This window comes from Telopea speciosissima, chromosome 4 (genome assembly GCF_018873765.1).
Source record: "Telopea speciosissima isolate NSW1024214 ecotype Mountain lineage chromosome 4, Tspe_v1, whole genome shotgun sequence".
Lineage (NCBI taxonomy): Eukaryota > Viridiplantae > Streptophyta > Magnoliopsida > Proteales > Proteaceae > Telopea > Telopea speciosissima.
The window spans coordinates 61,958,939-61,982,738 of NC_057919.1; the positions used below are offsets into that span (position 1 = coordinate 61,958,939).

At 38.2% G+C, this 23,800-nt stretch overlaps 2 protein-coding genes across 2 annotated transcripts in view; both read left to right on the forward strand.

Moving 5' to 3' along the window:
* The window catches only part of LOC122657850 (coiled-coil domain-containing protein SCD2-like), a 67,787-nt gene extending 57,079 nt beyond the window's left edge, over positions 1 to 10,708 (forward strand). Inside the window, exons 13-17 of the mRNA XM_043852645.1 lie at positions 3,062 to 3,137; positions 7,539 to 7,592; positions 8,222 to 8,262; positions 9,529 to 9,655; positions 10,583 to 10,708. Of these exons, the coding sequence (XP_043708580.1) occupies positions 3,062 to 3,137; positions 7,539 to 7,592; positions 8,222 to 8,262; positions 9,529 to 9,655; positions 10,583 to 10,704 (420 nt within the window). The 3' untranslated portion in view covers positions 10,705 to 10,708. The remainder of the gene's footprint in view (positions 1 to 3,061; positions 3,138 to 7,538; positions 7,593 to 8,221; positions 8,263 to 9,528; positions 9,656 to 10,582) is intronic.
* A 7,029-nt stretch (positions 10,709 to 17,737) lies between these two features.
* On the forward strand, positions 17,738 to 23,474 carry LOC122660116 (superoxide dismutase [Cu-Zn]). The gene is made up of 8 exons (XM_043855298.1): positions 17,738 to 17,797; positions 18,878 to 18,966; positions 19,521 to 19,622; positions 19,729 to 19,824; positions 20,079 to 20,110; positions 20,203 to 20,278; positions 22,959 to 23,012; positions 23,154 to 23,474. The coding sequence occupies exons 2-8, from the start codon at positions 18,891 to 18,893 to the stop codon at positions 23,174 to 23,176; spliced, it is 459 nt and encodes a 152-aa protein (XP_043711233.1). The 5' UTR covers positions 17,738 to 17,797; positions 18,878 to 18,890; the 3' UTR covers positions 23,177 to 23,474.
* Positions 23,475 to 23,800: the final 326 nt, after the last annotated feature.

Sequence of the window (23,800 nt, forward strand, 5' to 3'; positions counted from 1 at the left end):
AAACTGAAGTTAATGTCAAGAAAGGAGAACAACCAATGGATCCTTTCCCAGATATGGAGGAGAGGGACCCATCAGCAATTTTAACTTTGTCCTTACCAGAAGCAGAAAAATATGTGGTAAAAAGACTGGAGGAACCTGTCATGTGATCAATAGCTCTGGAATCAATTATCCAAGGAGTGGAAACTACTGATGCACAATGACCAGCAAAGAAAATACCTGTACGGGCAAAGAAGGAACCTGAATTGGTAGCAGATGTAGTGGAGGCAGCAGATGTATTTAACAGGCGCCAGAGAGCTTGAAGTTCTTCCTGGGAGAAGCCGATGTCAGTAGTGGGAGCTGGAGCTACACTTTCAGTGTGATTGGCTTTGTTTTTAGGCTTGGTACAACGCCGTTTACTCTCAAAATCAGCAGGCTTCCCATGAAGTTTCCAACACTGAGCCTTAGTGTGATAGGGTTTGTGGCAATGTTCACACTTCACAAGCTCCTTAGTAGTGGCAGCAGTAGCAACAATATCAGCAGAAGTGTCAGTAGTGGCAGTCTGTAATGCTGATCTTTCAACCTTAGGAGTAATCATCATAGCAGCCCTCCTTGTCTCTTCACTGTGTACATAGGAAAAAGTTTCCTCCAAAGTAGGAAAAGGAACCCGACCAAGGACCTGTACCCGAATAGGATCATAGTCATCATTGAGTCCAGCCAGAAAGTCATACACCCGAAACTGATCGACATAGGTGTGGTAGGCAGTGATGTCAGCAGCAGTGGTAGGCTGAAATCGAGCATAGTGATCCAATTGCTGCCATAAACACTTCAGGGCAGCATAGTACTTGGTAACAGTCATCTCCTTCTGAGTAGTATTTTGGAGAGTTTTCCGGATCTCATAAACTTGGGCACCACCCCCTGACCGACCATAAGTGCCTTTGACAACTGTCCATATCTGAGTAGCAGTGTCAAGGAGAATATACTGACTAGAGATGTCAGTGGTCATGGAGTTTGTAATAAAAGACATCACCATTGCATCATTGGCAGCCCACTTATTATGAGCAGCCCCTGCTTCAGTTGGTTGAGTGGTAGTGCCAGTGAGATGGCCAGTGAGTCCCCTACCAGCCACGGTCAGGGATAATGATCTGGCCCAGATTAAGTAGTTTGTGCCATCAAGTTTAATTGCAGCAGCATAGGGAAGAAATTCAGTCCTATTCTGATCTCCTCCAGAAGTAGCTGAAGTAATCTCTGAGTCACCCATAGTGCAGCCAGGAAGAAAATCGATCCTTGAACTTGTAAAAAATCAGATCTTCAAAAAACAGCAGCAGGTAGGGCTGAAATAGAGGTCGAGTGCAGCAGTAAACCAAGGGAATAAACCCCTAAAAAATCTTTCCAATCGACAGCCCAGATAGCCAAGATCGATAAAGTGTCAGGGTTTTGAAAAACCCTGACAGTTGAGATCGATAAAGGGAAAAGAGGGGCTGGATCTTGGAGTCTTCTGTTTCTGAAAATTGCAGATGTAATAGCTGTTGTCCAGAGGCCTGCAGGTGGAGCTCGAAGGTGAAGAATCAACTTTCCATAGCACTGATGTCGATCTTCAAAAAACTGAAGCAGTCCAAATCGCAGAGAGAAAAACAGCAGCAATCGTGAATCTGAATTAGGGCATAAAGAGATGAGGTGTGATGGAGGGCAGCACTTAAACCATTATAGGATCACCTCAGTAGTGCTGCCCTTGAAGAATGGAAGGAACCAAGGGAGAAAAAAAAGGAGAGAGAAGAGATCGATAGAGAAGTGGAAAGAGAAGAAGAAGAATGGGGGGGGGGAAGGTTTTGAAATAACCTAGATCAGAGAAGATGGCTCTGATGCCATGTTAACAAAACCAGAATGCTGAGAATGCTTGAATGATCGATTGTGATCAGTCAAGCCCTTTATATATATGAAGGTAAATAATGAAAAAGGGCAAAAATACCCCTGCCATAGTCGACATAACTAGGCAGTAAGTAAAACAGCTTAAAACATAAGATAAATAGACCCAAAAGACCAGAATACCCGCACGGTATTCTGGTTTACATTATTCAACATTTATTTTTTTTTATTTTGTCACTTTTGTTGGGTTGGGTCTCTCACAATTCAGTAAAACAAACATCTTACTATTAATGCAAGTGCATGTAGAGCAACCGAATGAGTGATTTCAGATATTATGGGCATAATGGGCATGTCTATGGGGGAGTGGGAACAGCTACCGTTAAAGTGAATATAAGTGTAGACTAAAGTCCATTTATACTATATTTTACTCCTTCCTGTTGAGCTGTTCATTAATTTACAGAATAGCATTGGAATTTCACTTTCTAACATGTAACAAAAACATAGTGTCCCTAGGCACCCACCGCCACTCATTGCAGCTTCACAACCTTCACCATGAGTATATCATCTCATGTCATTGGACTATCATTCTGCTATTATTTAAGAAGAAGAAAACATTAAAAACTCACACTTAATGGTCTTTGTCAATGAACTTGACTCAACTCAATCAAGCCTTTTCACGATTAAATGGGATTTTGACCTGTTTCTCTGTTCAACTCTGTTTTTTGCCAATAACTGAATATGGAAAAGGTTTTGCTCGCAAATAATAGCTTATAAGTGATAGAAGGTTGTCCTTGTGTAAAAGTCTCATGATGAGGCCTTTTAAACTTTTAAACAGTGGGGGGTATCAAGAACTTTGTAATGATGCAGCTATAATGGAAAATTTCCAGAACTGAATCTAATCAAACCATTGAAGTTTGAGTAGAGACCAATTTGTATGTTTAGGCTGGGTTCAGTCCAGCCTAGTGTGTCATATTAGGGTCTTTTGCCCAGCCTGTGAAATTGGGATGGAAATACTTGCCCTGCTCAGTTGCTAGCAGGGCCTGGAAGATTGAGACCCACCATATAATCTAAAGTTTACACTCCCGACAAAAGTAGCCCAGAAATGAACCTGACTCAATGAAATAAATGCATCAGAAGGCACATGTAATGCTTCTGCTTGCCAAGACTAAGATACTTCTTGGATCTAGCAATTATCTGTTGCTTCTTTTCCTGTTTGAAGGTTGAGGATGCTGTAACGCTTGCGATGGCTCAACATCACCTACCACATTTATTGAAGTCTGATCAACGAGTCTCAGGTGTGATGTCTATTGTTTTACCTCTATGTTGTCAATAATTTTTAGAATGTAGTTTTTGGCTAATAATCAAAGCATGTTGCATCTTATGATATTACATACTAATATGCCTTATTAGTTTGGATCATGCCCAAACAAATTTATATGTGAATTGCATATTAGTATGGATCATGCCCATTGTGAAAACAAATTTATTTTTGAATTCTTAGATTTGGGTTTTATTCTTTTTGTTTACAAAGTGTTTTCAAGTGTATGGGGTTGGCTTCTTATGATGTTCCTGTTGTTGTTTTAAGTTACTAAAAATATATCGCATGCTAGTTTTCTATCTCTTTGTGGGTAAATGTTACAGCCGCTTATCCCAAAAGCTCAAGCTGTTAAGGGCGACAACAATGTATATCAACACATAGCACCCCCCGGCATGGGCCGGCCCACACAAACACACATTGCACGTGACACTATCATGTGGCATCAAGGGGGCACAACAACACATAACATAAACCCATCACACTTACCAGGGATCAAACACCCGCCCTGGCTCTGATACCATGGGGCAATACCAAAACAAGTTAGATCAGTATCTGAGTGTGAAAGAAGAAGAGAGATAGAGAAGAAAGAAGATAGAACTAGGAGAAAACCTAGCTCTCAGTTTGTGTGAGTAGTATCTCCTATGAGCAAGATAGTATATTATATATAATGAATGACTCCTTAAGAATCATGATTGAGTTCAACTCAAAGTAATAAAAGACCCCCACGGTATTACTTAGTTATGTGGCTTAAACATCACCATAAATAATAAACAGCACCATGTAATGACAAGTGTCACCATAGTTACTATAAAGCACCATGACTAGAATTTCAACAGCTAACAATTAATACTAAATATGTATTAGTACTTTGAATAAATCAACTTTGTCCCATGTTGTCTAACTAATAACCTCTAACATTTGCTAACTGATAATTAATTTATGTGCTTTTAGTACATTCTTATGCATTAGAACATTATTTCTATATGTATCTTAATTACCAAGCAGTGCATGCAAAGCCTGTTCTATCTTTATAACCAATAATATATGTCAGTACCCTTCTATCAATATATATATATATATATAGATAGATATACCTTAGTTAAATTGACCTAATAAATAAAGAGAGAAATAGAGAAGTGAAGAACTAAAAGAACGAAAATGTTTCTCTTCCATTTTGTTTGTTTGAGACAGCTGCCAGTGACAGAGCAACAAAGCATGACTCATTAACAATCCAACAAACTAAACCTTCACTAATGCAGAGGCCAATCATCATTGTTTTCTTTCTTAGAGTTGACATGTCTTTTGCATGCCAAAATCTTATACATATAGACCTGAAAGATGTATAATAAAAGATGCTTCCATCCTCCCCCGGTGCATGGATAAAAAATTGTTGTGGACCCCTTCTCTTCATAATTAGAAGAAGAAATTGTGCGGAAGGAGATTTTTCCCCTTTAAGTTAGAGAAAAGATTGTAAAATTTATGTCTCCATGATTATTGCTTAAAATAAGACACTTTGAGTAATGGTGTTCCGGAATAGATGGGAAGGTTATTTTTGCAGCCTACTATATGAAGACACTACGAGTAATAGTGTTCCAGACATAGTTCGAGATCTCGCCGAGTTTTCTCGGTTTTTGGAAAAGCCAAGACGAGACTGCCTGCGAGTCTCAAAAGTGCAATATCTCGGCGAGATCTCAGATCTCGGTTTGGATCTCGGTTTCAACCCATTTTTTTAACCCACTTACCACTTAAATACCTTACCTAACTCGACAAAACTTGACATATCTCGGCGAGATCTCGGATCTCGGGTTGACCCAAAGTTGAGGCTTCGAGTTGGAAAACAAAAAATGCACCAACTCGGCGAGATCTCGACTCATCTCGGTTTTTCCAAGAGCCAAGTTGGTACCGAGACCCGAGTTTTAGTACCTTGGTTCCGAAAGACTGCATTACCCATCAAGACACCACATATTATGGATATATACGAGAAATTAGATTGTTTGAAGTAAAAGAAGCTTTAAGAAGGATGAAAGTATGGCAAGCCACAAGACCTAAATGAGTTTTTAATAGAAGTGTGGACGAGCTTAGGAATCTGTGGTTTATCTTGGCTGACAAAAAACAACTACACAGCCTTATCCCAACTAAATGGGGTCGGCTACATGGATCTTTTCAAAACAAAGTAGGGAAAATTGAGGTCCTCACAAAGGGAAAGGAAAGTAATAGGAATGAAGAATAAAATGAAGAAAAGTGAGAAGTGAAAAATGATCTCCAATTTGGTCTTCACAAGTTGTTTAATAAGATTATGAGCACAAGGAAAACGCCAGATGAATGGAGGAGAAGCATAGTGGTTCCGGTTTAAAAAATATAGAGGTGGTATTCAGAGTTGCAATAACTATAGAAGCATAGAGCTAATGAGTCATACTATAAAATTATGGAAGAGGGTTATTGAAACCCACCTGAGACAAGAAACAACTATTACAGAGAACCAATTTGGTTTTATGCCAGGAAGATCCACGACAATAGCTATTTACTTAGAAGACTCATGGAAAGATTTAGAGATTGCAAGATGGATCTCCATATGATCTTTATTGACCTAGAAAAAGCTTATGATAGTATCTCTAGAGAGTTAATCTGGCAAGTACTAGAGAAAAGAAGTGTTTCAAGTAAATATGTGGACATAATTAAAAATATGTTTGATGGTGCAGTGACAAGTGTAAGAACTGTGGGGTCAAGGTAGTATATTCTCGATTACAATAGGGTTACATCAAGGATCGAATGATGATTTAACCAAAGACATTCAAGATGAGGTTCCTAGGTGTATGCTTTCTGCTGATGATATTGTTTTGGTGGATGAGACAAAAGCAGAGATTAATGCCAAGTTGGAGTTATGGAGATCAACCTTGGAATCAAAAGGTATTAAGATAAGTAGAACGAAGACGAAGTATATGGTGTGTAACTTTGGTTACACTAGGACAGATAATGAAGTGGTGAAAATTGATGAGAGGGAGTTTCCACTAAGTGATTATTTTAGGTATCTGGGCTTAATCATAAATAAAGAAGGTGATATAGAGGATGAGGTTTCATAGAGAATTAAAAAAATAGATTTGATGAAGTGAAAAGGAGCATCCAGAGTGGTGTGTGATTGGCGTATTCCTTTAAAACTTAAAGGAAAATTTTATAGAACATTTATTCGACCAGCTATGATGTATGGTGCAGAATGTTGGGCAGTTAAGAAGCATCATATAGATAAACTCAGTGTAGCAGAGATGAGGATGTTGAGATGGATGAGTGGAAAAACTAGGAATGGTCATATTAGAGATGATTTGGGAGTAGCTTCGATACATGATAAGCTACGAAAAAGTCATTTGAAGTGGCCTGGCCATGTTCAATGGTGGCCTTTGGATGCCCCAGTACAGAGGAGTGATATGATTCAGAATAAAGGAACTAAAAGAGCCAGCGGCAGACCAAAACTGACCGTAGGAGAAGTGGTGAGGAAAGACATGCATAGCTTAGGCCTTGTATCAAGTTTGACCTCAAATAGAGCTGATTGGAAGTCAAGGATCCATGTAGCCTACCCCATTCAGTTGGGATAAGGTTGAGTTGTTGTTGTTGTATGATTATTTCTTAAAAGGTTCTTATGTAAAGACAATTTCAAACATGTGGTTTCCATAGGTAACATTGAAAGCTTTCTCTTTAAATCTTCTTTTGTTTTTACAAGCTAAATGGGATTATCAAATTTTTTTTTTAAAAAGTCATTGGAATATGTAATAAAGCTAGCTTATGGGGGAAAAATATACCGGCAATTATTTTTCCATGTAAGTAACGCATAAAAATGCTGTGTACAAAACATTAATATATTGGAATGGAATACCCTCAAGATATTGTGTTTATTCCATTGTTATAATTAAATCCACCTATTGTAAGTGAAGGAATTTCTATTGAGAAATAATAACAAAGTTTTCCCTTTTGAATTGGATTGCATAATGGGTTATTTGCTACCACTTTTATAACGAAGTGCATATCATTTTTTCTCAAAATGATTCCATTCCATGTTTTTTAATTGTTTGTATTGAATTTAAACAAATATAAGTCTAGAATTCCTATTTTATACTCTAGAATTCTATATTAAAATCAAGGAAAAAGGTGGGGAAAAAAAAGAATACCCTCACATTCTTGCGACACTTTTTGCATAAGGCAATGAACGGCCCCCAATTCCATAATAAATTAATTTGTTTTTTCTAGTTCAATTTATCATATGATAGTTTTGTTACTGTGTCTATAAAATGATATAATTTATATGTAATGTACCAATTTTAAAATTGTTTTGCTGGCAGCTGGTTTGTTTAAATTCTGTTCAGATACTTAATAATTCACTTCATCACAGGTGGAGGTGATCTGAAACTAACGGTGGATACTCAACATCTTCTAGAAGCATGTGGTAAAGTGGTCTGCATTCTTGATTTCAGTGTTTTCTATGAAATGGAAATTTTACTGACACATAAAAACAGTTTCAACACACAAGAAACTACTTTGACATTAAAAATCTACCATAAATACTGAATCTGACCAGGACTTGCTAAGTTTTGTTCCCATACGGCAGGACACTGTTTTGAGCCTCCCAACTCACATGATAGAAGAAGAGTTTTGATGGCTCTTGGATGTCAAGCAGTATTGGGAATATATTCTATTGCCTAAAATTATGATCTCCCTATGATAATTTATTATTTCTATAACTGGTCTAGCAACCACAAGAGGCAGCCATTGGAACTTCATGAAAATGTAGATGTTGTTCTGAGTTGTGTTACCTGATTTTAGAGTTAGTGGCAGTTATCTGGGTTGTTTTGATTGGCCTGTGTGCATAGTTGTCAAGGCGTCGCCTAGGCGATGCCTTGGCATCCAGGCTCCTTGCTCTCACCTTGATTTCTGGTGTCGCCTTGGTCGCCTTGTTGTTGTCGCCTTGTTTTTTAACCCCCTCGGCCGCCTTGATTCACCTAGACGCCGTAACAACTATGCCTGTGTGTGGGATCTGATTTCTATCATTGAATTGAGAATGATTTTTGTTTTCAGAACTAAGCCAGGAGGAATCTCAAGATGTGGCTTTCAAACAGGTATAACATCATTTGCCCAGAAATACTAATATATATTGTGTTGAGATGAGGTTATGTCAAGCACTCTTTGATTTTAACTTTATTTTTATGTCATCCTTTTTGTGTTTATTGGTAAAGAAAAATGTTATGCACCCATTGTACCGGCCTAATTCGAGCCATATGCACATATGTATTTATTAAGGATAGATGGTTATCCATGTAACAATTGAAGGTGATGTTTCCCAAAATCACAAGAAAAATCCTACCCAACCATTTTTACATTTTTTAATCAAAGTAGTTTATTCCCATTTAGAGTTGGGAGAGTGCACAGTACTGTTTAGAATACCGGTACACATACATAAACATACACGAGATGTGTGCCGATGCATGGACCTCTCTATTCAATGGTTGGAATGGGCATATCATCTATATACGTGGTAAAATGGATACCTTGTGACATTTAGAAAAATAACCGACCATTGTGACAATAATAATTCATCATTTATTAATTCTGCACACGCTAACCATGTACCATTTATTATTTCATACATTCAGTGGTCCATAATTACTTCAAGATGTAAAACATGGCATTTATTTGTCGAAAATATATCCATGGGCGGATGAAATTATTGTCCCTCTTGTTTTAAGTATGGGATAGGGTTGGGCACGCCGCTGGCTTTCCTGGAGCCAGTGGCTGTGCCCAATGGAGAAGATGGGATGAGGAGGGTGGGGGTTCACTTCCATAGGAGGTAGGAGAGAGACAGACTCAAGCTGGCACAATGCCGGCATGCCCAGCCTTTACTCTTAAAGTATACAGTGTACCCATGGAAGTTGGGACTAGTTGTACCATTTTATTCTATGTTTCTCTTTCTAAATGCTTGATTTCTAGTCAAGATAATTCGTCATTTATTAATTTTTGCACTCGCTAACCATGTACCATTTATTATTTCATACATTCAGTCGCCCATAATTACTTCAAAATGTAAAACATGGCATTTATTTCTTGAAAATATATCCATGGGAGGATGAAATTCCCGTCCTCTTGTTAAAAGTATGGAAGAGGGTTGGGCACGCCACTGGCTTTCCTGGAACCAGCGGCTGTGCCCAATGGAGAGGATGGGATGAGGAGGGGTTGGGGGGTCATTTCCAGAGGGGGTGGGAGGAAGACAGGCTCAGGCTGGGTGTGCCCAGCCTTTACACTAAAGTATATAGTATACCTATGGGACTAATTGTACCATTTTATTCCATGTTTCTCTCTGTAAATGCTTGATTTCTATCTCCATGCAGGCTTGGCTTATATATTTCTGGAGGAGAGCAAAAAATCATTGGTTGGAACAGGACATCACAGATGAGCGTTTGCAATTTTGGATCACCAACGGTGCTAGGTCACCTACCCCATATGATGCAGTTGACGGTAACGATTTTGTCCTTCACTTGTGTTTGCTATAATATCTAAATGTGTAGCTCAATTCATATTGAGACAAAATTCTTGAGGGATCCTTTCTGTGGAATTTCAATGACTCAATTCCATAGTTTTAGAAACTGTATAGGACTCGAGGTTTAAAAATAGACCGGTCAAGTTGAATCAGCCGATCCTGATCCTGATTCTTGTCAACTGATTCGTGAAGTTTTTCTAGGGTTTGGGCCAATTTTATCAGATTCCCAGCCGATTCTGGCTGAATCGGAATTGGATTCCGCTTATTTGAACCTGACATGAATGCAAACTTACCAAGAAAAAAAGACATGAATTTAAACCAGAAAGGATTTCTGGGTTTGGTTTTTTTATTGGGGGGGGGGGGGGTTGGGGTGGTGTTCCTTCAACCGTGGAGTAGAAAAATCTAACTCATAGGACATCGTTATTGACAGTGGAATTTACCCCTCTGATGGAATAGGATTTAGAGATTCCCTCTACACCAATGGAGAGAAACCCTTCCTTTTTTTTAAAAGGCTCAAGTTGCGTTTGGTATGCATTCTTTGAATACATTGTAGGTCCATTTTGCATTCTTGGATGATAAAAATAATTGTGTTTATCCTCCAATAATGCAAAATTGACTTAGAATGCATTCCAAGAAACATACCAAACACATCCTTAGTTTCAAAAAAAAACCAAGAATCCAACTGTAGCTGGTTCAGTTGAACCCAATTTGATCCGTGCCATTCTAATAATCCACACAGAAAGCTGTAGATTCATTTCCCCCTCCCATGACCTTTTCTGTGAGGCTTAAGGAATAAGATATCTTCTTAGATTTTTTATTACTTCCAAGTTGGAAAGAGATTTATCACCGATAGATGAGAATATGAGTTGGTTAACTTGTTGATGTTCTTGTCTCCAATGTTACAGTTGAGCGAGGTCTAATGGAGCTGAGGAAGTTAGGGATTGAAACAAGATTGTGGGAGGAATCCCGCCGAGTAGTCGATCAAGATTTTTCCCATTCTAGAATCTCAGACAATTCCGAGCTGTGAAGATCGCATCGTACGGATGAGTTAAATTTCATTGACATCCCTTGCCTCTCATGTTTTTGTTTCTTCAATATAGAGGCTAGAGTTCTTTGAAGAGCCTCAGCTTAGGGGGTGTTTGAGGGTGATGGGGGTTGGTTAGTATACAGGAATCAAGACTGATTGTAATTAAGCAACTTCCTTTTAGTAAATTTATTGTATGTAAACAATGAAAACTGTTTTTTTTTTTTTTTTTTTTTTTTTTTTTTTTAATATCCATCCATCACATTCACAAGTTCAAGTCACCAATGGTGAAGCTTGTCCATGGGTGAAAACTTGAAGAAAAAAAAGGGTTTTCTGAACAAGAGGAGCACACCAATAAGGTACGTGGAAGAGCAAGAGGTCATTTGCATGTAAGAAAGAGAGAACATTTTCTCCCCAAAAAAAATTTGAAATATCTTATTTGTTGTTGCTAAACATGCAACAACTCAGCCTTACAATCTCCACCCCCCCTCACCTCCCCCACTTTAATTATTCCAAATTGAGTATTTTGGTTGGATACACTTTTTTGCCATTAGAATCTTTCTTTTGCCTCAAACCTAGAGGCTCATAGGCTAATCAAAATATACTCTTTGTATTTGTTGGCTTCCCAAACTTTTCACATGTCTTGCAATTTTCTTAATTGTAATGATTAAAGCATTCATACCCATTTTCCATTGTGAGGAATAAAGTTTTGGGAAAAAGCATGCTAACTGGTCGCATTGTTCTTGAGCTTAAACACAAGACTGTTTGAAATTATCATTCAGTCTCAGGTGAAATAAATATTTCATTCAGATAGATTCTTTTACATGCACTCTCATTGGTCCCCACTTTGATTTAGGCATTTCACTATCAAACTGTGATCTCTTACCCTAAATTTTTTTTGGTAGAATTGAAATACACCTCAAAAGACTAAGATTGGTATATAATGTGCATTATAAACTAAAATTATGGGGAGTGCAATTATTTCCCACATGATTTCTTCAATTTGCCCTGTGGAGTGGCAAATTAACCATTGAATAGACCATTAAAACATAGCCTATGTCATAAATCACATTTGGTGGTCCAAGTTTTAGGTCAAATAACATTATAAGGTGGAAAAACTTTCTTTGGATTGTGCAGTTAAGAGCTGTTCTCTTAACAACAGACAATGTTAAGCCATATGGAAGGGTGATTGGGCAAATTCTACCATTGGGTATCTAGGAAAATGTTCTTGATTTACAATGTTAAAATTTCATATTCAAATTCAGCCTTATAATTAACAATTTATTGACATATTCCCCTTGTATTTTTAGATGTCTTTTTTTGTTTTATTAAGATTTATTTTCTTATTGACACTCCTTAAGGGGTCAAATCATCTATAACCTTAATTTTTTGTTCTCTTAGTATAACACACTTCTTCTTTTAGTGGGGGTACAATTTTGTCATTTCACATATGTACTCTAAAAATATGCAAGACAATGATAACTATTGACAATGATATTATGATAAATATAAGGGATAGTGTTTCCTGTTCAAGAGTGTAGCCTATGCTGGCAGGAAACTCCCAATGAATACCCCTAGAAAGGAATCATTTCAACGGGTAGAGAGGCCATTTCAAGGGAGGGGAGGAAAAAGATAGACACAAGGGAGTGCTAGCGTAGGCTACGCTCCCAAACAAAGAACATTTTCCCCAATTATAATTTTAAATTATGGGAAAAGTTTACATACACGGCTGTGTAAGCCGTGTATGTGAGAGGGTGGGAGTTTCAAGGCATTAATTAATGGATGGGGGTTTATGATTTTTCCAACTCTTTGTGAGAGGGGACACAACCATACATGCTTACACGGCCGTGTATGAAAACTTTCCCCTTAAATTATTTTGAAAATTCTTTTTTACCTCTGACTTAGAGAACTCTTGAGAATGAGAAGGCAATCAAAAGAAGACTACAAGTTCTATATACACCTATAGAGGTGTCATTCATATAATCCCACTATTAGATTTACCAAGTTTAATTTTGCTACTTGGTCGATACTGTTTAGGTTGAAACTTGATATGTAAGTGGGGATAGTTTGATCGGCCATGTGGTAGATATTTTGTCATATTTTAAGTGGATCAGGATTAGGCACGCTTGACTTGCTCAAGGCAACAGGCCTGATTTCTACTATCCCACTCATGATTGTAGATTGTAGATTGTGTTAGAACAGAAGGAGGCTTGAATCTTCAAGGCATGTTACTGAGTCGCTTTCCTTAAGATGAAATTCGTCCCTACTACCAGATGCAAATAGGTTGCAGACGAATTATCTCCTAGGATACAATGAAGCCCAAACTTGTTGATTATCTTGACTATGTATTGCATAAACGGAGTCAAGATCGATGCCTGAAAGTCTCCTGAGAAACAGAAAAGCCAGTAGCAAAAAAATCTGTTTCCTGCAGTAAAACAGATTTCCTGCAAGATCACCTTTGGGAATGAGGGAGGAGAAAAACGTTTTTAGATATGTCCAAGTTTGAATTAATTTGGGTATTAATAATCCACTTGGCACCTGTTCCCAACAAATGGATCCCTCCATCTTTGACTCTAGACCGATAGATTGTAATTGTACAATCTAAGCCGTCCAAAAATATAACAGTCATAACTGTCGATCAACTGCATACAATAATCTTATCCAGATTCAAATTGGTCCATTGGATCAAAAGAAACGGCCCAGATTAGATCTCGCCTGAAGCGATGCAAGCGTGCAAAGTGCTAACTGCGTGCGCCACTAACGCCTCTACAGCCCACGTCGCGTGTGCACGTGTGCGCTCAGACGAAAGTCCTCGCACATACATTGTAGTATTCACCATATTTATTAATTTAAATAATAAATAGTACTTTATTAAATATACCCAATGAATCATCTTTACATTTCCAATGTGGGACTATTCCCAATGCCATTGTGTTGAAAAACATCCAACAGATTGCCCCAAAAATATCACCTCAGTCAATTGGTTCGTTCGGTCCGATTTTGGTCAGGTTGAATCATTTTGTGTGTGAGAAGGGTGAATTCGACAACAAGCCAGTAAGGGAAGTTCGGGTTCGATTGGTTTTAAATTTTTGGTTTGGTTAGGTTCAGTCGTTTCGGTTTAGTCTGGATTGGGTTTAGTTCAGCTTTTTCTTATCGGTTTGATATCAAGTTTGGTTTGTTTCGATCCAGTTTGGATTCGTTTTACTCTATTCAAATTTAGTCTGGTTCGGTTTCATTTTAATAAATGGGCAAGAGAACGCTAACTGATCATGTAGCGCTTGCACCAGCACCGTAGCCAATGAAAGTGCGCTCAGTGGCATTGGTTTGAATGCGATTTTCGATTTCTATGGGGGCTGAATGGTCTTTTTGGGCACAAAGCATTGGTTTGTCTTAAGGGTGTGGTTTGTCTTAAGGGTGTCAAAACCTAAACCAAACCAGTAAAACTGGCCCGGCTCAACCCCGATCAAGCCCGATCCAAATAGAACCGAGGCCTTACTGGTTCGTCTTCACTTACGGGTTAGAACACAATTCGTTTCGGCTCAGTTCGGGCTAAATCGACGGGCCACCAATTGACCTGCCCAATAGGACCAAACCCTAAAACCAACCCCCAAACCCTAAAAACTCTACCTAATCCCTACCCAAAACCTGCCTATACCCATGTTTCAAACTGAACTGAACCAAAATCGAAAAATCCTTATTGGTTCGATTTTCGATTTTCCTGAAACTCACACTGAAATCGAATCCGAACTGAACCGCCTGATTGACACCCTTAGTTTGTGTCTAGGTGCGGGAACCAGGTGACCAGTTAGCATTCTTTATCCCCTTATTTTTTTATGGGTACGATGATAGGGTCCTTATTCAGCGAACTCATAGATTGGCACATAAAGCTAGAATAGATCATATAAAGTGTAAATGTATGGACAATGTTTGTGCCTTTTATTCCCGAATAATTAATTGATTTCTTTTTCATTAAAAAAAAATCTCTCAATAATTACCTAAAGTATATTTTTAATCAAATTTGAATTATGCAATCCCTACCCTAAGCACCACCCCCCCCCCCCCCAAATAATAATAATAAGGTATAAGGTCCCAATCACTAGCATTTGATAAATAGGAATCTTTCCCTTTTATTAGTCAAGCCTAGACATAGAATAGATCTAATAAAAAGCTGGAATAAAAGTGTGTGGTTTTGACTAATTAGGTTTCACTCCATAAAATAATCTGGAACAATTATTGTAAATTTGAACTTTTCAATGTTTGTTTTTATATTTATAAAAGTGACAATTTTATTAGGGATCGCACATTTTTTTATTTTGACTTGGACCACATATGGCCACAATTGTGGTCACTGTCAGTCTATGATTCTCACGACAATATAGGGTAAGGGTAGCATAATTTAAATTTGATTAAATGATATTTTAGGTAATTATTTTAAGGGAAAAAGAACACTGCTTAGTCACGTGGTCCCGTGTCCAAACACAGGAGCATGCGGAATTACCTCCCGCTCCTATAAAATTAAAAATCTCATACATGTTGACGCTTCTACTGGTGCTTTCATTGGGCCTTGTACTAATGCAAGGGCTACATGACCAAACATCATTCTCCAACCCTTGTTTTTAATAAGGGATAAAGAACGCTAAGCGATCGTGTTCAAGGTGAACATTCCAAACGCCATGACGGGGGTTGGACGATCATTTCACTCCTAGTCGTGTCTAGGTGCAGTGTTCACGCCTTGGACATGATCGGGTGGCATTCTTTAACCCTTTAAATAATTTTACCATGTCAAATAAATCGCAAACAAGTATTGAAATTTTTTGCAATGATATTTTACATCACGTTTAACCTCATGCAAAGAATATTGAGGAAAAAAATTTTAAATATAAAAATGAATTTTGATTTGATCGATTGAAAGTCACTATGGAAGTTGGGCTCACGTTGAGTTCATGAATTTAGGAAGGAAATTACTATTACTCCCTTATATTTACCCTATAACTATTCAAACGTCTTTAATCAAAAATTGATTTAGAAAAAGAAAAGAGAAAATTTCGCTACTTAAAATTCTTACATATTTGGTGAATCTAATTTTCAAATGTGATTTTTATTTTTTTATTCAAATGAATTTAATTATAAAATAAAATAAAATTTAATAATTATATTTTAAAATATTGTGTAGTTAGTTACACGATCATCAATCATATTAGGTAATTAAATTACAAATTTTATATTTTAATATTGAATTTATTGATTTGATTTCACTTTCCTAAATAAGCCTTTATCTCCACAAACGAGCCTTAAAAAACAATACCCCAAACAAAAGAAATCTACCTCGTGCCTATTGGACAGCATACGGTTTCCCTATAAACCGTAGACGATAGTCCAGGGGATCTTATTCGTTCATTGTCCAGAAAGGGATTGAAATGGGACCCACAAGAATAAGTGGTTAATAACGCCTGCAAACGGTATGATCTGTACCGCTTTTGCATTTTCTAATCACGCAAGAGCGACAGTATCAATCCCAAGGGGCAGTGCAGAAGGTCCTGAGTTTGACTCTGCCTCCTTCTATGGGAAAACTCCCTGATGAACATGGGGGCCCCAGTATCTCCCAGTTCGTGTGTTGCACTTTCTAACTATGCAAGAGCGAAGGCATCAACCCCAAGAGGTAGTGCAATTGGTAACGGACGAAGCCTAAGGAAGCTGAAGATCTTGAGTTTGACTCAACCTCCCTCCTTGGGGTTACCTGCCTGAAAGGAAACTCCCTGGTGAATATGAGGGCCCCAATATCTCCCGATTCATGTGTGTTGTATAGTCATGCACGAGCCCTGGAAATTTAGACTACCTCCAATTTCAAAAAACAAAAACACAAAAAAGCACGAAGGTATCTGATACTTTTTTTTGTGGTGCCAGAAAGTATCTGATACTCAGGAGCATCTAATAACTAATTAATTGTGCGCGCGCTGGTTCACGAATAACGATAGAAGATAGAGAATCTTTCTCTTATTCATAGAAAGAAGTGATACGATAGATCAGGGCATTAAATTAATATCGTGGTTCAATGCTAGCAACACCATATTTCCATCTGATTAAAGGCTATGACCCCACCATAAGGGATGAACGGTGCTGTTCCGGCACGTCCACATGGTGAGCTGTGGTGCCACGCCACAAATGTTGCGCCGGATAAAATCCTCTCTAATTGCATATAACCATAGTCGATCTCACGGATCAGGATCGTCTCGAGGGAGCCCAGCACCTACGGCGCACCCAAGAGGCATTCAATGATTGAGCTGTATCACATGCATCTCAACGCATGCCTAGGGATGAGTGCGGCACAACCCAATGGTTGACAACACAAATTTTTATCATATACGGTTCCCTAGTGCCTCTGACAAAAGGAGGGTGGACCCCACCTAAGCAGAGTGTTCGGTCAGGTGCCCCTGGATGGGTCCCATCCCCCTCTTGTGAGAGGCACTAGGGAACCGCACCGGTTAGGAAACCGTAGATGATAACGATTCCTAGCAACACCCTGGGCGTACTAGGCTCTCCGGAGACGAGCTAAACTGGGATCTCACACCATCCATAGGATATGGTCCCCACAATGAAATCATTTCATACTAAACACGAATTTTTATCCTCTCAATTTACCTGCTCGTACTTGACGTCAAGTACATCTAATAGAAGAAGGTGGATCCCACCTTGGGTAGTGTGTTCGGATAAGGGGTAGGATAGTCATTTTCACGTCCTTTGTTAAATGTACTTGACGTCAAGTACTTGAGAGGATAAAGAGCCAACTAAACACAGCCTAATGTCACTGGAGAGGATCTCTGGACTCGATCCGTGCTGCCACGTCATATCAATATAAAATAGGACAGAGTTCTGTTGCCCTTTTATATATATTTCTACGGAAATGTCGGAGATGGAGTAGGTGGAATTAGAACGACGATAAGACCTCCTCACGTTGGTTCGTTACTGTTCGCGTCTCTCTCTATCGAATTTCTATTAAATTGCAGTGGAGAAGCAGTGTGACAGTGTCTCGTTAACGCAGACTCTCTCTCTTTCTCTCTCTCTCTCTCTCTCTCCGTCGAAGAAGGGGTGTTCTGAGGTGAAACATTGCCCCCCTCTCTTGTCCTCTTCTTCTTATTCCTTTTCATTTTGTAATTATCTTGTAAGTTGTAATAGATGATTTGATGTTATAGACCGTGATCGCTTTTCTGATATGTAAGGTTTTTTATTTCGATTCGTTTTTTTCGAACAAAATTTGATCTTTTAGCTTTCAGTTCTGCTGTTTCTCTGTCTCTTTCTCCACCCTTTTTTCCTTTTGGTATTTTTTAATTCTCTTGTAATAGTGAATTTGATGTTATAGACCGTGATCGGTTTTCTGATATGTAAGGTTTTTGACTTCGATACGTTTTTTTGGGAACAAAATTTGATCTTTTAGCTTTCATTTCTGCTGTTTCTCTCTCTCATTCTCCACCCTTTCTTTAGCTTCAAATGAACGCTAATCTTTATTTTGGGGTAGTGATGTATGTTCTCGTTGTCAAATTCTTCGGTCTCTTATGGGTTGAGCTTACTTGTCCTGGGCTCGGCTTGGTTTTTTTTTTTTTTTTTTTTTTTTTGCAACTTTTAGGGATTAAGGAACTCAAGTGCTTCAAATTCTGTTTCAGGCTTGACTTTTTCGCTTTCTAGATCATGTTTAGATTGACAATCTTAGATAGCCATAATTGATGTCATCTATTCTTTTTACCCCTTGAGATTTAGCATTTGTTAATATGATTCCGACCTTTTTTGTTGTTGAAGCTAATTTCTTGCATATTAAGTTGTATTCAATTTCAGTTGTTCTGACTATTACTTTCATCATTAACCTTCTTGCATGACCAAAAGAAAAACTGGAATTGATGATTTTTGAACATGAGATTCTAAAACTAACAAATATTTCTTGCCATTTTAATACATGAAAGTAACCAACACACTGTGCTCTCTCTCTGTCTCTTTGTCTCTCTCCCTCAAACACACACACACATGAATATGTGTTCATAAACATTGGATTTTATGAAATTATTAACATGTGTCTAATTAAATCTTCTCTCTTATTTTTATGGGACCCTTCCATTACTCATTTGCCATGTTAATGCTAATTTTCTTTCGCCTAAACTTCTTCTGATTACGGGTTTTCTTTTATTAGATCACATTGAGCAATGGTGAAGGCTGTTGTCGTTCTTAGCAGCAGTGCAGGTGTCAGTGGCACCATCTACTTTGCCCAAGAAGGAGATGGTAAGATAGTTTACATTTAAACATATAGATGAATATTAGTCAGACTATTGTTGATTGGTTATAACTATCTTTCAATGTTGTTGAAATGCCTGGGTAAACCTAGCAAATGGTGTATTGGTAGTGTAGGCAACTCCTAGGCATTGCACGGGATGAACTTTGGCATAGTAGTCTCTGAAGAAACCTTGTCTTGGTTATTTAAGTCTCCAATGACAATATTTGATATAGTCTTTCCAATAAATAAATTTTTATTATTTCTGTTCTTGCATCACAAATAAAAAATATATATTGCACAAAACATGCATATAATATGATTATACAGTAAAATAACTAGAAATAGCACGAATAGTATCTCATATAATCTTGTCTACTAGGCAGTGGCTCTGCCAAAATGGTCACCTAGGCATACTCTTAGGTTCAGGTGTGTGCCTACTAAGACCTTTCTTAGGCTTATGTTGCTCAATCTACCTTGGTCTACCTGGTCATGGAGGCGTTGCTTTTATTATTGAATCCTTTAAAAATTGAATTCGTGTTGATGTGGTTCCTCTTTCTTTCAGGTCCAACTGCGGTAACTGGAAGTGTCTCAGGTCTTAAACCTGGGCTTCATGGTTTCCATGTCCATGCGCTTGGTGACACAACAAATGGTTGCATGTCAACTGGTATTGTGCACTACACGAGGACCTTCTTCTTTTATTATTGTCAGGGAAGTACTGATTGGTATGCACACTAAATTGTTTCTAATTGTTTGTTTGTTTTGATTTGCAGGACCACATTTTAACCCTGCTGGCAAGGAGCACGGTGCTCCCACGGATGAAAACCGTCATGCTGGTGATCTAGGGAATATTGTTGTTGGTGAAGATGGTATGCTCTCTTTGGTTTGCCCTTAAGTATGAAACAATGAACAACTGTTTCAGCATCATTATTACTGTTGTTTCTCCTTCTAGAGGTTGTTAACTTATGGAGTTCAACATACCTATGAGCCTCTCTCTCTCTCTCTCTCTTTGGGGTGGGGGTTGGGGGTGCAGTAGTTTAACTTAAGGTCCTTGTCAAGATAGATGGTTTCATGAGATACCATTCACCACTGAACAAAATTGTATGGACTTTATGTGTTGCAGGTACTGTGAGTGTTGACATTTCTGACATTCAGGTGATCTATTACTTTTTTTTTAAAAAGAATTTCAAGTGTCTAATTTGTGTTATCGATTGGTTCTGTTCTCAAATGTTGGTTTATGCGTATAGATTCCTCTCACTGGACCAAACTCAATCATTGGAAGGGCCGTTGTTGTCCATGCTGATCCTGATGACCTTGGAAAGGGTAATCTTCAATTTTCTTTCCTGTAACTGTTGTTTCCATTATCTGCTAGCTAGCCCTTTTCTCTTTATATATATATATATTATTTTATTTTTATTTTTATTTTTATTTTTTTGTTTTTTTGGGAGGGGGTGGAGAGGGGTCATGGGAAAGGCAGGAAGGGAAAATAACTTGTTTATGGAGTTAATGGATTCACAACTGTATTGATAAACTGGAGTTGGTAATAACACTTCTCTTTCTCTTTTAATTGGAAGTGATTGAGCTGACTAAAGTTGCATAAAAAAATTGTATGCTTTCCTTAGTCAATGCATGAATTGAGACTCAAGTTTCTGATCATGTATATTTGTCTGACGGGTAGTATAAGCCACGAGAATTATCATGAAGGCACGATGTGATTGTATATTAAATAACTTAGCAGCACATTTTGCTTTAGGGCTTTGTGGAGTCCTGTCTCTTGTGCTCAACATGTGAGTAGGGTTTTGTCATGCATATGCAATAGGTGCCATGTCAAGAACATTGTGGATACTCAATTATCTGATGAGCAAGTAGTTGGACTATGTACTGAATGTTAAATTGACACTGACAAGCATTTGATCTGTTTTCATCAATTATTGAAGATCATCATTTGCTTGATGGAACACTAACAGTGAGTTTTTGGATTTTCACACTAGATACACTGACTTTGTGCTCCCTAAATATTGGACCTTGGTTCTGTGTATGAGGTCATCTTTTGGAATGTTGATTGTTTTTATTTTTCAGTTGGAAGTACTTGTTTCGCTGCAGCTTCTTTTTACATGCAACAGTGTCAGTTGCCAAATGTAACATTGACACGAGGTATTGAATTCAGGAAGCCCTGAAATTGCAAAAAAAAATTTAGTTGAGGATTCAGGCATGTTCATCTATCTTCACCTATAAGGTGCTTTGTGTGGTTTGCTACAAATTACTTGGGTATGACCTTTTGTGGAAAAGTAAGATTCGACTTTGGAACCATGTTGTGGGGAGAACAGAAAGAGGATTGGCATCATGGAGAGCTTCATTCTTCTTTTGGGCAAGGGGGAGTGAAGATTGTTAAAAAGCAAGTTAGGAAGACTGCCAATTTATTGTTTGTCTGTATGTATTGAAAAATAGAATGATAAGAACGTTGAGAGGGATTTTCTGTGGCATGACCTGGAGGAGTCAATATTCCAGAAGAGGGAGGTGGTCTTGGGATTCAGCCAGTGAAGGTGGCCTTGGCACTTGATATCTGGGGAGGATTATCTGGAAGTTTGTGATGGAAGCCAAATTTAGTTAAAGGGGGTATATAGGTTCTAATGTGGGCTTTGATCTCATGGGTGGTGTCTGATGTTCTGAACTTCAAGCAAAACTCAATATATGGTTTTTTTTTGGGGGGGGGGGGGGGGGAATAGCTTGTAGGTTGGTTTTCTGGAGCAATGTATGGTGTGGTATTGAAAACCCTGAAGATTGAATTCCAGAACTTTAAAGAATTATACAAATAAAGTGGAGACTGGTGAGGGTTTGGAACGAAAGGGTGGTGCCACTGGAAGTTTCACATGTGGTGTGAGGGAAGACGGACCAGATATCTGATTGTGGTGGAGCACTTAAAGTTCTTAATAAATTGGTCAAGATTTCGGCATTGTAAATCCTGGTCTAAAGAGGACTATAGGAACTGGGTACATCTTTCTGTGCGAAGAATAACATTTGGGAAAAGGTCCTCTGGGATGCTGACGCAGGTTACACTAGCATCCCTGTGTCTATCTCTCTCGTCTAAACATAAAATGACCTTGCTGCCCTCCCATGCATTATACCGTTTTGACACACCTCGTTGGTGTGCTTCTCTTTGCCAAATCCTCTCCCATAACATTTTATAGCATTGTCCGTTTGTTTTGACCCTATGGTCCAGAATGCTTGAATGTTTCCCAATAAATTGGGCATTGGCCACAATGCCAATAAGTGTAGAAGAAATGTAGTATGCATGAATGACTTGCATATTAGAGTAGGATGTCTTCTTGTCTTCTTGTTGTAGAATATTGTGTGGAAGGTGAGAAGCAAAAGGAAGTCCAAATGAGCCCGTTTCATTCTATCCTGTCCAGGAGTGCAGGATAGGAACAGGATAGAATGAAACGGGCTTATGTAATATGGGTCACAGTTTTTCCTATTTTCAATGGGGTGCAATCTACCAGTTCTACACTTAGATTAGGATGAAATCTTTGGCATTCAATAATCTGTGTCACTGCCCCACATAAAAGGTGGTTTCCATAAATAAAGGGCGGTAATATCTATTTGCGTAGTAGTAGCAGCAGCAGCATTTCACAGACTTCTTTGTTAGAGAGGCTAATCTATTTGCGTAGTAGTAGCAGCAGTAGCATTTCACAGACTTCTTTGTTAGAGAGGCTAAATCTACCGTGTGGCACTCGTGCAACACCTGCACTTGTTACACAAGTCAGCCTGCTCAGGGAGTTAGCTTCTCTTACAAAGAAGTCTGTGACGCAGTAGCAATAACAGTAAATGTAAATATTTCAAACCCCAGGGTAACTTTGGATTTTTTTTTGTCCTTAATTCCATTCTAGATGGCTCAAAATGGGGAAAACTTCATGGTTATCATAAATATTTAGTGTTTTGTCCATACTTCATACTATAATGGAATGCCCTAACAATTTGTCTTTATCATTATTATTTTCTTCAGGGGGACATGAGCTCAGCAAAGCCACTGGGAATGCTGGCGGAAGAGTTGCCTGTGGTAAGGACAGTATATCGTCAGCTTTTTAACTCATTTTTGGTGCTTGGCTTTCAGTTTCAGAGAGGAAACCCATTTGTTGAATTTTATCTGTTACTGAAACTGATTCATTACTACATATTATGATTTTTTTTTTTTTTGCAGGTGTTATTGGTCTTCAGGGTTGATTTGCGGATTGTGACATTGTTTCGGATTAAATTCTCAGTACCAAGAAAATGTCTCCTTTTTTGACTTTTGAGATGGCAAGACGATAGTGAAGAAGACAACTAGAATAAAGTAGTGCACGATATTTTAATCAGTGTTTGTTTGGTGTGTGCTCCAAATTGTAATTGTGTGTTTCATCTACTGTTGTTTTAGAGATCCCTTTCTTTAATAGCAATGCTCTGATATGTGAGTTGCCATTTTCCTTCCTACCAAAAAACGAAACTTAAGATCTGGAAAAAAAAAAAAAAATGAAACATTTTTTCTACAGGGCTCCAGCCCAGGTTATAGAAGTCGGAATTTTTTATTCCGATTTCCGTTCAGAATTGGTCAGAATCGGCCTGAACCTTGTGTTGACAACAATGACAACTAACACATAGATACTGTCATCGGCACTATGTGTTTAACAGCTTCTTACAGGAGATTGAAATTCTATATTCGGGAATTACATGAAATGATTTTGCTACCTCCAATATATGATACCATTTTACCACACCTCATTGGTCGGTTTCTCTATGGCACTTGCTCAGAGAAGCCTCTACCATGAAAAATAATTCATGACTTCTAAGAAGGTGCATTAAGACCTAAAG